Genomic DNA, 14,587 nt, shown 5'->3' with positions numbered 1-14,587 from the left:
TTTGTATGGGACATTAGAAGTATTTTTTATGTTTGTCAGACTTTCTACCGAGAATATATATTTTCTAAGTTACATTGTATACATGCACATTCATTTTTGGAAAACAACATCTAGTTCTCAGCAACCTCTTGCCTGGGCCATAGCCCACCGCTGTCCGTCCAGCTCTGTTTCTGCCCATGGACCGTTGCAGGGCCGTATTCCGAAGCCAGGTTATCCATATGTGCAGAACTGACGCGAGCAATTGTATTCAGTAGACACGTGATTGCCCAAAACGTACGGTTCAGGCATACATGCATGTGACTTTTACTGCTATTACCCGTCCGTTTTTCCAAACCCTTGATTGCTCGCATGCGGCGAGGACGCTGGCGTGGTGGTCCTGTGTATTCCCTCCGTTCCATAGAAAATACAATCCTACGTTTAAAAAAATATAAAAAATACAATTATAAAAATTAGATCTTAACTATCTGCCTAATTAAGTGGTCATATTTAGTTTACATATTAAAACAAACATATATGGCAAATAAATAAGGTATGAAAGTCTTTTCGAACTACCACTAATCTATCTGATAAAAATTAGAATTGCAATATTTATAGGATGGAGCGAGTACATCCATACGTGCGTGTTTTGCGCTTGGATGCCGGTTGTCTGCTTGGTGCTGCAGGATCTGCTCGCACACCTTTTGGCGTTTGGTTGCTTGTGTGCGTGTGGCTCAATTATTTTTTAAAAAAATCGTGGCTCAATTATGCGTAACAAGATGTTTTCTCAAAGTAACTCTAGCTTTTTCTCAAATGGTGGTAGATGAAGAGATAAATCAATGGAAAATTGAGGTAGATCCTGGTCACTTGGGCTTGAGTTTTCAACTTATCACAAGTACTCATATTTTTATTATTATTGTTGGCGACATAATTCTCCTTATTATGCTTTTGGTTACATATTTTCGTCACTGCCCATATTCCCCGGCCTAGTCTATTTGAGATGCTAGAGGTAGGATGTGTGTGAGTGCTGTTAGGTTGATCCCCACCCGGATCGGTCCAACGATCGAGTCGGACTCAGTCTCGTGCCCTGATCGAAGGCACTCAACCCAAATATGGTTGCTGGGGCCCCATCGCGCAGCGCTATAAATAGAGGTGGAGACCGGCGCGCATGGTACGAGGTTCACCATGCGCCATCAACACCCCACCGAAAACCCTAAGTCCCGATCTGATCCATGGGAGCGCTGAAGTGGCGGGAAGCGCTGCTACCTCTGCACCGCGTCGCCGACATCCACGCCGTCGACACTGTCACCTCTTCTACGTCTACACCAACCCACCGTTGACCACTTCACCACTACCGTCATGTCGAGCTCCTCTACCAAGCCCGAAGGTCGATCTAGCTTCTTCTCTCTCTCTTTTCCCTCTCACTCTTAGATCTCGATGTTGTACCCTTTGTAGTAACTTATGAACTCAAGTAAATACACGCTGATCTATGATCTAGAGGTCCTGCTGAACTTAACAATGGTATCAAACGCCTACACTAGCATGTAGATCTAGTCGGGGTAAAAGAAAAAGAAGAAGAAAGAAGAAAGAAATTCGATCTCGAATCGAAGAAGTAAAATACGAAATCCTAACCCTAGCTAGAAAAAAGGCCGCGGGACCTACTTGGCTCCCGCCGCCACCACCACCGCCGACAGATGCCGCACGGGCAATCACGCCCGAGCCGCCGGTTTTGCCGGCGGACCACCGCCATCGCACGGGAAGAACCCGAGTCGCAGGGCTCGCCAGCGTGCCGCCGCTCCACGCTGGTGCGCAAGGCACCGACGCAAGGCCGCTCGACGGCGGCGCGCTCACCCTCAAGGCGAACGCACGCACCGACGAGGGGGCCTACGGCGGCGGCGCCACCCAGCTCCCGTCTCGGCCATCACGGGCAGCAGCTGCTCGGAGCAGAGAAAGGGGAGAAAGGGAGAGACTGACCTAGGATTGATGGGGAGCCGGCTGCCGCCGGGTTTTGATCCGGCGAGGAAGCCGGACAGCCGTCCGATCGAAATCGACGGCCAGGAGCTACTGGGCTGTTTCCGACCCAGGCGGGTCCAGGCGGGGCGGCGCTTTCCCAGCCCAGGCCCAGGTTGCGGCCTGGGACGCGGACCGCACAGTGCGCGAGCAGGCTGTGGGCCACGTAGGCGAGCAGGCCAAGTGGCCCCACAAGTAAGCCGAGCGAGCCAAAATTTCGTGGCTGGGCCACATGTTCAAAAGAAAATTGAGAATTTTATTCATTTCAGATACATTTCTAGTATTTTATCCCTAATACTTTTGCACCAACATGATAAATTTATTAAGGAGTTGATGAGTACATAGAAATGCTTCTGAAAAAGTAGTTTGGACAATTTAATATGAAGAGTAGTTACATATTCAAGTTTATTATGATATTTATTATTTTTTCTAACCAAAGTTGATAATAGCAATATTATAATATTTTATTCATGAGTTTTTCATGCAGTAGTTCTATTTCTGCCCAACGGTGATGTAGAATTAATGTAGCAGTAAACATTGTATATTTTAATTTTGACCAATGTTAAATTAAAGCATGCAAGTGTTATTATTTGAAAATACTTAACTAAAATGCTTGTTTAATTTTCCAGTTATTTTTTAAGATACAATTCGTCAATTATGAAGTAAAATGTCTATTTTACATGTATCTTCCTGTCTGACTCTTGAACCGGCTCTTATTTGAGCTAATAACTATAGCAAAGTTAATTGGTTGGGCATTACAAAAGCTGATTCCTTTAGCAGCCGTAGGATAGGCGATTGATGGCATCAAGGAGTGAGGAAGTCACGGGTGACTTTTCTTCAGCAAGTCAGACAATCCGCACCGCGCTTGACCCTGCTTCTCTCCAAACCATTTCGCTGAAGCCGCACCTGCTCTGTGCTCCATGTGCTGTGGTCAAGCTCTACTTGGTCCACCATGTGCTCTGGTGCCTTATTGGGATTTTCTCAGCTTAGGAATTAGAGGCTATTGCTAGCTTGAGTTGATTTTGACAATTGAACCCTAAAAGATGGGAGGTAATATACACCCTCCATTTATTTTGGTAAGGTGTATCTTTCAGAGACATTCTTAGAAAGTCCATATTTAACCTTTAGTTTCTCTTTCACAATATACTATCAACTATAAATTCAGATTACGTCGAATTTAATTTAAAAATAAATCTACTCATGCAACTTTCATACAGGAAACATAATATACTTGGACTAGTCCTATTGCTTTTCAAATGAAAATTTATCTTACCTTGATTATTGGAGTAATGGTGGATGGAGACTACAGGGACCATGTGGTATTAAAGAGACACAGCTGATCCGGACCGACGCATAGTAATCTGTTAAAAACGAATAGACAAGCCACCAGTTTATTGTTTTCCTTTTTTTATAAAACAACAGACGTCCCACTATCTAAGATTGATGAATACAACACGTAGGTCTAGTCATCGATGAACATGTCACTTTTTATATATATATATACACTTTGTATATATATATATATATATATATACACGCGCGCGCGCATATACATATATATGCGCGCGCTTATTTTTAAAATAAACTCAGCAAAATATGGCACCATGTTGAGAGGAAATTAACAGAAACACTTTATTAGCACATCACCGACACCTTCAAATTCAATGAAAGGTCCAAATTGTTGCGACCGCATTTAGCTGCAAGGTTGTACGCGGCAAATCAGCATCGCCGCTCACCGCCGGCGAGGATTGTGGAGGCTACACTGCCACTGATCTTCCCTTAAAAAAAGGCATTGATGGGCATGGTGAGCTAGTGTACTGAGCATTATCTTTTTATTGCAGCGACGTCAGGATCAACTAGCTAAGGCAGACTAAAAAAACCTTGGCATGCGGACTGCATGGCAATATTTTTTATCTTCTCACATGTTGTTTTATTTCACGCGTACGTGAGAAGGCACGCACGGTGGACAACTCTTGCTGAGGGTCCGTTCGTTTCCCTATCTAACGGGGCGAAACCTCTAAACTTTAGAGGCCCGGAAACGAACGGCCCACTATTCCCGTTGCACAGTAACTTTTAGACCCTCAGAAATTTTAGAGGCTGCGAGGGCTCTAACGCCTCTAATCCGCTCGGCTCGTCTCCCCACGCCCCCCCGCCCGCATGCTCCTCCCCCCGCCGCCGCCCCCCGTGCTCCTCCCGCCGCCCCCCGTGCTCCCCCCGCCGCCGCCCCGCCCCCTGCTCCTCCCCCCGCGCGCCGCCGCCGCCGCCCCTGCTCTCCCCGCCGCCGCCCCCCGTGCTCCTCCCGCCGCCCCTGCTCTCCCCGCCGCCGCCCCCCGTGCTCCTCTCGCCGCCCCTGCTCTCCCCGCCGCCGCCGCCCGTGCTCACCCCGCCGCCGCGCGCTGCCGCCCCGCCTCCTGCTCCTCCCCCGCGCGCCGCCGCCGCCGCCCCTGCTCCTCCCCCGCGCGCCGCCGCCCCGCCCCCTGCCCCTCCCCGCAAGCCGCGCCGCCGCCCCTGCTCCCGCCCGCGTGCTCCTCCCCCCGCGTGCGTGCGTTAGGCGCTCCGACCGTGCCGTGGTTTTAGAGGCCGTAACGAACACCCCTCTAATATACCTCTAATTTATAGATGTATATTTTAGACCCCTCTGATGCGAAACGAACACACCCTGATTCCACCAGTGCCCGAATGGTTTAGACCTTCTCTACAATGCAAGATTCTCAAAACACAGAAATAGAAAGAACATAATTCAATCCCATAGAATAAGAAACATAGGAAAACGGCAGAATGACCATTTAGATGGTGCAAAGGAATTGGATGAAGAGAGTAACACAAAAGAAACTTTCCATGAGATCTAACCTCTTGGTAAAATTGCTTTTGGAACAAGTCATTGCATAGAAATTTTATAGGATTTGTAGGAGTTCAATCATTTGTTTCAAAAGGCTTCATAGTAAAATTTCCTATAGGATCAAAATTCTCTAAACTTTCTCTACTTTTTCCTTTTTCTCCAATTATTTGTAGGATTGGACATGCGTGGACGAGGGACGGGTCCAGCCGGGGTCATCATCAGGGTTACAGGGGTCAAGTTAACTACATACTTAGGTCTTAAAAGTGATTTACTAGAGAATTTATAAATTTCGGCGAGGTTGGCTAACCCTGGTAATAGACCATGTTTATATCTGACTATATTGGGTATGGTACTGATTTTTTTAATACGCAAAAGAATTACGTATCTGTATATATATTAAAGTATGAGGATGTTGTACGGTACTGGTTTTGAGTTGACCAAAATATTATGCATGTATTCCGGGAGCAAATGGAGATGGAGGATGGTTTTGGGCATCACGCATAATTGATTTTCACCTTCGAACTATCATAAAAGTTATGATTTTCAATCTTCAACTGTAAAATCGGATAATGTGACGCCCCGAAATTTTCAAATTTAAACTACGCGTTAAAGTGTCCTGACCGAAAATTTATTCGTCGTAAAACCCTGACTCTCTCCGTTTCACCGTCACACTAACGGCCGACGCGAGCCTGACCGCCGTCCCATCCCGCACCGCTCACGCGCGACCGTTTTCCGCAATCAACGCCGGCGCAATGCTGTTCTCCTCGCGCAGCGCGCGGACGACGTACGCGCGTGGCCGACCGACCGCGATCGGCGCCGCGATCGGCGCCGACGCGCCCCTCCCTCTCTCTCTCCCCTTTCTCTTTTCTCCTTTTCTCTCTCCCTCCTATTTCTTTCCTTTTTCCCTTTTTCCCCTCTCTTTCTTTTCTTTCTTCCTTCCTCCTTTTCCCTCCTTTCTTCTCCTCCCTCCTCTTCTCCCCTTCCCCTGCTCCCGAGCACCGCCGGCCTTGACTCCCGGGTCACGCCACCACACCCCTCCCCTCTCCCCTCACACACGCGCACGCCTGCCTCGGCCGGCCGCGCCGCGCAACGCACGGCCCACGCACGCACGCCTAGCGCGTGCATCGCGTGACCGCGCCGCTCGCCGCGCCGTCCGTCGCTCGCCACGCCACCCGGCCTCCGGCCCCTAGCCACGTCGCCCCGTTCCCCGGCCGAGCACGCCGCCGTACGCGCACGCGCCGCTGAGCCGCGCACGCGCACGCGTCCGGCCCACGCGCACGCGCTGCACAGCTCGCCGCCCCGCCGCCGCTGGCGCCCCGCCTCGCCGCTCGCGCCGTCGCCTGTGCCGCGCAGCCCCCCGGCCCCTCCTCCCCACGTGCCCGACGCCGCCCTCGGCGCTTGCGCCTTGCCGCACGCCGTGTCGCGACCCGAGCGCCATTAATGGCCGCCCCGGAGCCGCTCCGCCGGCCACCGTCCGCCCGCCCGCTCGGCCGCCTATAAATAGGCCCCGTGCCGCCGCCACCTCCCCTACAACCTCCACCGCCCCCTCTCCAGCTCCCTCCCCAAGCCCTCTCGCCGCCCCGCCGGCCCGCACTGCCCGCCGCCGCCCGCCCCGTCGGCCGGCCACCTCGCACCACCCCCGCCCGAAGTACGGCCCGGAATGGGACCCCCTTCTCCCCCTCTCCCTTTTCCCCCGATTCCTAGCCGCTATCAGGCCCTAGGCCACCGGATTAGGCTGGCGCCGAGCTCCCCTCCCCTCTCCTCTGTTTCCTGTGAGGGGAGGAGGAAGAAGGTGGCCCCTTTTTCGCAAAACCCCCTGGGCTCCCCTGTATTTCCCCAAAGAAAACCCCCCCCCCTCTCTAGGAGCACCCCTATCCACCCATTCTTTGCAAAAGAAACCTCGCCCTTTTTAATATTTCAAATTGAGCCCTCCAATACACGAACCTAGATACGCATGGCACCTTTTAGCATGTCCGAGTATTTTTAGGGTTCGCGAAAAGGTCCTTACCCCCTCCGGGTAATTGCAAGCGAGCCCCGGGACCCCTGTTTAGCCCCTGAAACCCCTTTACCCCGTCATTTTATGCGCCAAACAACCTCCGATCGACCTGAAACTTTACCACTCCGTTTCTAGTATAGTTTTAGCTATGCCATTAAGAAACCACCCAAAAATATCACCCATAACTCCGTGACTAAATTATTTCCGATTCAAGCCCAACGATAAAAGCTTTTAGTTCTTTCGCTTGATTGTATGTCTGTTTGTTTGCGTCGTAGGACACGGAGTGAACGAAGAAGTTTCCTACTGCGACCAAGCAACCGAGGACCAGTTCTACGACCCCGAACCCGAGGGACAGTGCTTCGATCAGGACCTCCCGCAAGGGTTTGACGATGGCAAGTTCAATTCCGCCCTTTGATGCATGTTTTTGTCCTAGTTTTTATAAACACAACCCGATGGCCTGTTTTATAAAATTGCATGGTTTTGCGTGCCGTAACCATGGTAGGATAGCCACCCTTGCTGTGACAACCATACCTGGAACACCTGATTTTATAAACAAAATGCGTGTGTGTGGGAAAGGGTAAAATGTGGATTTGAAAGACGAGTCGGACGGGATGGATGGCATTTCTGTGTGAATTGCTGTTGGTGTGCTCGTACCTATGTGGTTGAGCGTGGAAGGGAGATATCCATCTTGTCACCCCTAAGGACCGAGTTGATGTGTCGTCTCACCTAGCTTCCTGTCGTGCAAACCACTTGACCGTTGTATGGGCAACGGCTTGGCCTAACCCCACTAGTTAGTCTGATAGCCATCAGGAGAGCTGGGAGCAACGGGTGATCAAGGAGACGGGATAAGCTCTGTGTGACTTATGCCCCGGTTAAACCTCGGTGACAGGTCGAATGACCCCTTGATAGGTCCCGTGGTGGCTAGTCAGCTCTAGCTAAGGTGGGTAAGGGCTTTGATGGGATCTGCACCGGCACTAAGGTGTTCGTGCTGTGGTACCCCACCTGTGGGTAAAGTTGCACACCTCTGCAGAGTTAAAATCTATTCGAATAGCCGTGCCCACGGTATTGGGCAAGTTATGGTGTGGTCACATAACTAGTGTTTCTCTCTGGGAATGGTTGAGCTGGTGTGAGTTGTTTGGAAAGTATCCGGCAGTTGTGCCGTGTGCTACGGCGGACGGGGAGTCCGGTAGCGGTTTAAAACTTGGATCCGTGTGGATCAACATCGTGTGCCCCATGGTACTGGAAAACTTGTTTTGAAAAGTGCTTTTAAAACGAACCCCTGCATATAATTGTGTTTCCGCAAATGAACCGTAACCTTATCCTTGGATTATCCTGTGCATTAAATTCTATTATACCCCCCCTGGGTGTGATTGGACTTGCTGAGTACGTTCGTACTCACCCCCTTTCTTACTTTTACAGTGGAAGACCCAGACTACGTCCCCGAAGACAACGAGTAGGGTTTCGTCCTGCACCCAGTCTTGCCTGTGATTGAGGCCACCATTGGATTCCGCATGGCGCAAGACTCTGATGATCCTCTTTTCGTAGCTAGTATAATAGTGTGGGTTTTAGTTGTGATCCTCGCGATAGTGGCGCTTCACTGCCCATTACCGCGTAGAGTTGTACGGTGATGTACCATCTGATGTAATAAAAGTGTTATCAGCCTCCTGAGACTGATAAATCAACACTTTTAAGTCTTCCCTGATGGGGGGACGCTTCAGATAACGAGAGCTATCCAACTGGCAAAACCGAACAAGTTTAGCCATTTGGACGGTTTCAAAGACGGTTTTGTATTTCCTTTTTTAAAAAATAAAAAATTCTAGTTAGATCTAAAAAATCAAAACTAATTCATTTTAAATTAGAATAATAAGAAATTGGTACCATTTTTTAAGAAAAACATAACTTATGTGTTGTTGATCTATTTGAATCTTATTTATAAAAAAATAATAGGTATAACTACAAGCAAACAAATACTAGAAATATGAAAAAAATAAATCTGAATAACTTACAAGTAGAGTGCCAATAGATAAATTATATTTTTTAAAACAATACTAGAACCCGTTTCTATTTTTTTGATTTAAAATGAACTCTTTATGGATTTTTAATTTAATTTTAAATATTTTTAATTTCAAAAAATGAAAAACCAATTTTGAAACCACCTAAAGGGCCAAAATTATCTGGTTTCAATAATTGGATGGCCTTCATTATCCAAATTTTTATAATTGAAGGTTGAAAATCGGTTTTTTGATAGTTAAAGGCTGTTAATTGGACTTTTCTCTATTAGATAAAGTGTATATTGAAAACTGGAGATGCTCTTAAATACTCCATCAGTTCTAAATTATAAATTATTTTTATTTTTCTATATTTATAAATTTTATTATGTATCTAGATATATGTTATGACCTAATACATCGTAAAAAGGCAAAATAGCTATTTCGGTCCCTCAATTTTATTCTAAGGATTAAGTTCGTCTCTCAACTTTTAAATTGACCAATATAGTCCTTCAACTTTTATTTTAGGATCATACTCATCCTTATGCTGATATTATACTACATAATAACATGAAATAAACGCAAAAAGTCCTTTTTACCTTTGGCTACTTTTTCCTCTCCTTAATTTTCACTGTTTATGTCATTGTTCAATCAATTTTCCTCAACATTTTAAAATTCTCCGAGCGTCTCACTGTGTCAGTGTTCGCTCAACTTCGTAGCAAGTAGCTTTAATTTTAGTCCCTTTGTGCCCACAATACAATATGATGCATGGATAAATAAAATTCTATATTCAAAATTAAACACTTATGATGTCCAGTTTCTAAATGCATAGATGCTCATGCCACTACAATGATTTGCTTGCATGGGCTAAATATTTTTTAGTAATAATAAACTGTTAAGGAATTTAGAGAGGAAGAAGACAAGGGTAAAGTGAACTTTTTACATAACTAATATTATTATAGAGTACAATACAATATAAGAATAAGTTTGACAAAAAAATAAAAGTTGAGGGACTATATTGATCGATCTGAAAGTTGAGGAATGAACTTGATCCTTAGATCAAAGTTGAGGGACTAAAACGCCTATTTTACCTTATAAAAATTATGTACTAGAAATATTAAAATGATTTATATAAGGGGATGTTTGGATCCAGAGACCAATTTTTAGTCTCAGGTCACATCGAATGTTTAGATACTAATTAGGGAGCTAAATATGAGCTAATTATAAAACTAATTGAATGCACGAGATGAATATATTAAACCTAATTAATCCATCATTAGCACATGTTTACTATAGTATAACATTATCAAATAATGAAGTAGTAAGGTTTAATAAAATGTGAAATAAAAAAAAGTGAAGTAAGGGTACCCTATAGATATTTGATGTTGCCTCCTGCCCCCGCCCCCCCAAAAAAAAATTCCATGAAAAAAAAGGAAAGATGAATTTGTCCATTGATTGAACCCTAGTTCGGGACTGACGGGGCTCGAACCCGCAGCTTCCGCCTTGACAGGGTGGTGCTCTGACGAATTAAACTACAATCCCCGTGGGGTGTACGGTGTACTTATTCTTAAATAGAACCATAAGAAGATTCGATTCCTCTATCGTGCTTTAAGAAATAGACGAATCATATACTACATATCCACATAGGATATGTGGGTACAGTGAGAGTGGCATGACTAGTATGTCACGATTTTTTATCCCTAAAAATAAACGATAATCTGCCTTTCCATAAGAAAAACTCTATAAAAAATCATAGAGATATGAATTAGAAATATCTCTCCCCATTTATCTTTATCCTTTATTTCTATGGATCAGACATTTTTTTTCTTCAATACAAAATAATGGATTTAGTTCATGTTCACGAAGCCCGAGATTTTTGGGCCGAGCTAGATTTGAACCAGTGTAGACATATCGTCAACGAATTTACAATCCGTCCCCATTAACCGCTCGGACATCGACCCTGGAAGAATTTTTTCTAAGCTTTTTGATAATCTATGATTAATCTCTTTTTATAATACTCCCTACCTCTAGGGGAAGTCGAATCCCCGCTGCCTCGTTGAAAGAGAGAGAGCGCCATATACAACCACTCGTCATTATATTATAATGATAATGATAGTATGAGCAGTTTTTTTGGAATTGTCAATATACTCAAAGAGTATAACTAGATCAAAGGAAAGAGTCTTTACTACTTCATCTCGTAAATTAATCTTTATTTATTCAATTAGTTTTATAATTAATTATCTATTTAATATTTTTAATTGACATCCAAACCCTGCACCCATAGGCCACAGTAGCGCTGTTGTCCATAGCGATCCTTCCAACCGCGCATTCAAGATGAAATGAAATCCATATCCAAAAATAAGATGAAACTGACACAGGCCAGACGCTTCGCAATAGCAGTAGTACGTCTCCAAACGATGCAAGGTTCTTCGATGTAGAAAGGTCGAGTTGAACGCCACGCAACCACTACTGGCTAGACTAAACAGCACGAGACGCACGAGCACACTCGCCGGCCAATAATGGAGGCGACGACGACGCTGCCGCTGCTTGGCCTGCTGCTCCTGCTACCCCTCCTCCTCATCAAGCTCAATCTCGTCCCCAGGAGCAACGCCCCGGCGTCGTCGTCGTCGCAGCCCGGGAAGCCGCCGCCGCGCCTGCCTCCGGGGCCGTGGCAGCTGCCGCTCATCGGCAGCCTCCACCACCTCCTCCTGTCGCCGCACGGCGACCTCGCGCACCGGGCCCTGCGGGACCTGTCCGCCCGGCACGGCCCGCTCATGATGCTCCGCCTCGGCGCCGTGCCCACGCTGGTGGTGTCCTCGGCCGAGGCGGCCAGGGAGGTGATGAAGACCCACGACGCCGCGTTCGCGAGCCGGAACCTGACGCCGACGCTGGGCGTGTTCGGCGACGGCGGCCGCGACATCCTCTTCTCCCCCTACGGCGACCTGTGGCGCCAGCTCCGGCGGATCTGCGTGCTCGAGCTCCTCTCCCCGCGCCGCGTCCGGTCCTTACGCCGCATCCGGGAGGAGGAGGCCGCGGGCCTGCTCCGCTCTGTCGCCGGCTCCTGCGCCGCCACCCAGGGCGGCGCCGCGGTGGTCGACATCGGCGAGAGGATCTGCCGCGCGATGAACGACATCGTGGTGCGGTCGGCGGTTGGTGGCAGGTGCCCGCGGCGCGACGAGTTCCTGAGCGAACTCGACACGGCCGTGATGCTCAGCTCCGGCTTCAACCTGACCGACCTGTACCCGTCGTCGCCGCTGGTGCGGTGGCTCAGCCGCGGGCTGCGGGAGGCCAAGCGGTGCAACCGGGCCCTGCGCGACATCATGGGCGAGATCATCCGAGAGCAGTTATCCGTCGACGGGGGACGCGAGGAGCAGGACGACGACGACGACGACAACAACAACCACCTGCTGGCCGTGCTGCTGAGGCTGGAGAGAGACGGCGACGCGCAGTGCCCGCTTACCACACACATCATCACCACCGTCGTCTTGGTATAGTATCACACGATTCTAATTCCTCTATTATTGCGATCAGTTGACATCTATAACAAATATCACCTGATAATAAAAGGGAAAAAGTCTAAATTACCCCCTTAGTATCGCCAAAAATCTGAATAACCCAATACACTATTTTCGACTATTTACTCTGATAACAAGATCAATTTTAACCCATAATGAGATTTGTATTTTTGTCTGCTTTAATTTAAATTTCATATCAGAAGTTATGTTTAAAAATATTATGAATATACCATCTCGATGTTCTAGCCTATTAAAACAATGAAGAAAATATCATAATGTAGTTTTTAAATAAGTTATAATTTCCGCTATACTCACAAAAATTCAACTTAAAACTTCACTTGTGCTAGCTATCAAAATATGCTAAATGTCTTAGTTTTGTAGAGTAAAGTGAACAAAATAAATAATTAGGGGTCTGGACTTTAAACATACTTAGGTAATTAGAAGTTTTTACTAATAAAAAATACTGTGACTCTAGGAAATTTTTGCGGCGGGGAGCGAGACCTCATCAACAATATTAGAATGGGCATTGTCGGAGCTGATAAGAAACCCGCGAGTGATGCTGAAGGCTCAAGCGGAGTTGCGAGAGGCCTTCAAGGGCCAGCACAAGCTAACCGAGGCCGACATGGAGAAGCTCCGCTACCTGCCCTTGGTGGTCAAGGAGACGCTGCGCCTGCACATCCCCGTCCCGTTCCTGCTCCCGCGGGAGTGCCGGGAGGCGTGCCGCGTGATGGGCTACGACGTACCCGAGGGGACGAAGGTGCTCGTGAACGCGTGGGCGATCGCGAGGGACCCGAGGTACTGGGAGGACCCGGAGGAGTTCAGGCCGGAGAGGTTCGAGGGGTCCGGCGTGGACTTCAAGGGCGCCGACTTCGAGTTCATCCCTTTCGGCGCCGGCCGGCGGATGTGCGCCGGCGCCGCGCTCGGGCTGGCCAACATGGAGGTTGCGCTCGCGGGCCTGCTCTACCACTTCGACTGGGAGCTTCCGGAGGGAGGGGCGGGAGAGGAGCTCGACGTGGGGGAGGTCCTTGGTATCACCGTGAAGAGGAAGTCCAAGCTGGCGCTCCGCGCTACGCCGCGGATCCCATGCGCGTACTGACATTCCTCTCGGTCGTCGCTGCCCGCGTATCACTTAATTTGGCTGCTCTTGCTGGCTAGAATAATTAATCCGCAAGGGTGTGGCTTGTAAAAAGAAACCGTTTTAATGTAGCGTAGCATGCACGTCAGTCCAAATCATGGATCTCCTGGATGATACGCTTGGCTTGTGCGGCTGATGTAGTACTTGATGCTTACGTGTCCATTGTCCTGGCGAGGCAGCAACCGCAGTATCAGGACGCGGCTCCATTAACATTACGCCACACACGCTGGCCCCGTTTGCTGCTGCGTCGTGGAGCCATTTCGTTGGTGTAAGCTGTTGGTGCCAACCGAGAGCGAGAGAGCAATCTGTCATGCGCCAATCAATCTAGGAGCAACCGTACGTGTTTTACATGTACGTTGGGTGAGAAATAAGTAAGGAGGTGTGTGAAAGCAGATGCGTTATAGTCGCCGCCGACTCGTCCTCGTTGATGAATTATTAGTTTACCGGGGGATTCATAAATGCATGTAGCTAGGGAAAGCACACTCGTTTGGGGTGGTAGGATTTAGTCAGTCGCTTCATGACGCCTTTTTCTACTTTTAATTTGCTTGCTGATAAGTACACGCACAAGTTTGAACCGTTGAAGACTTTGAAGTGGACATGAATATAGCTCCGTGGAAACCATCACTGTAAAAATTGATTTGCAGCAACGTTCCGTTTTTTTAGGAGCAGATCAACCGCTTCTACACAAAGAGTGGAGGTACCGTAACATTTGACCTGCTCCTAAAAAAATATTTTTAGAGACGGATTACGCTATCACCCGCCCCTGCAAATGGGCATCATTTTTAGGGACGGGTGATGGCGTCACCCGCCCCTAAAAATACATTCACCCGCACTAAAAATGGTTCCACCTAAAAAAATTATAACTTTTTCATATGATCTCAGATGAAGACAAACTTTATATTAAAATTGTAGAGAATGATGAGATCTAAAACTTTGTAGTTGATAATTTTCATTTAAGGTCATTTAGTGGTCCAAAAACTATTATAAATCTACATATGGTTATGACTATACGGTATCTCATACAACTCAAATTCATACTTTAAGGTTTCAACAATCTTAACCTTTATATACACTGAATATACTTGGCATATTTTTTTATCTATAGTTCACAATAAATATAGTGTAGAA

The 14,587-nt window shown here is 47.5% G+C and overlaps 1 protein-coding gene across 1 annotated transcript; it reads left to right on the top strand.

Moving 5' to 3' along the window:
* Positions 1–11,206: 11,206 nt before the first annotated feature.
* LOC112877245 (ent-isokaurene C2/C3-hydroxylase-like) lies at positions 11,207–13,613 on the top strand. The gene is made up of 2 exons (XM_025941483.1): positions 11,207–12,297; positions 12,800–13,613. The coding sequence occupies exons 1-2, from the start codon at positions 11,329–11,331 to the stop codon at positions 13,418–13,420; spliced, it is 1,590 nt and encodes a 529-aa protein (XP_025797268.1). The 5' UTR covers positions 11,207–11,328; the 3' UTR covers positions 13,421–13,613.
* The last annotated feature ends 974 nt before the right edge of the window (positions 13,614–14,587 follow it).

This window comes from Panicum hallii, chromosome 9, assembly GCF_002211085.1.
Source record: "Panicum hallii strain FIL2 chromosome 9, PHallii_v3.1, whole genome shotgun sequence".
NCBI classification, from domain to species: Eukaryota; Viridiplantae; Streptophyta; class Magnoliopsida; order Poales; family Poaceae; genus Panicum; species Panicum hallii.
Note: the sequence above shows the minus strand (reverse complement) of the source record. Positions and strands in the feature narration are given on the sequence as shown.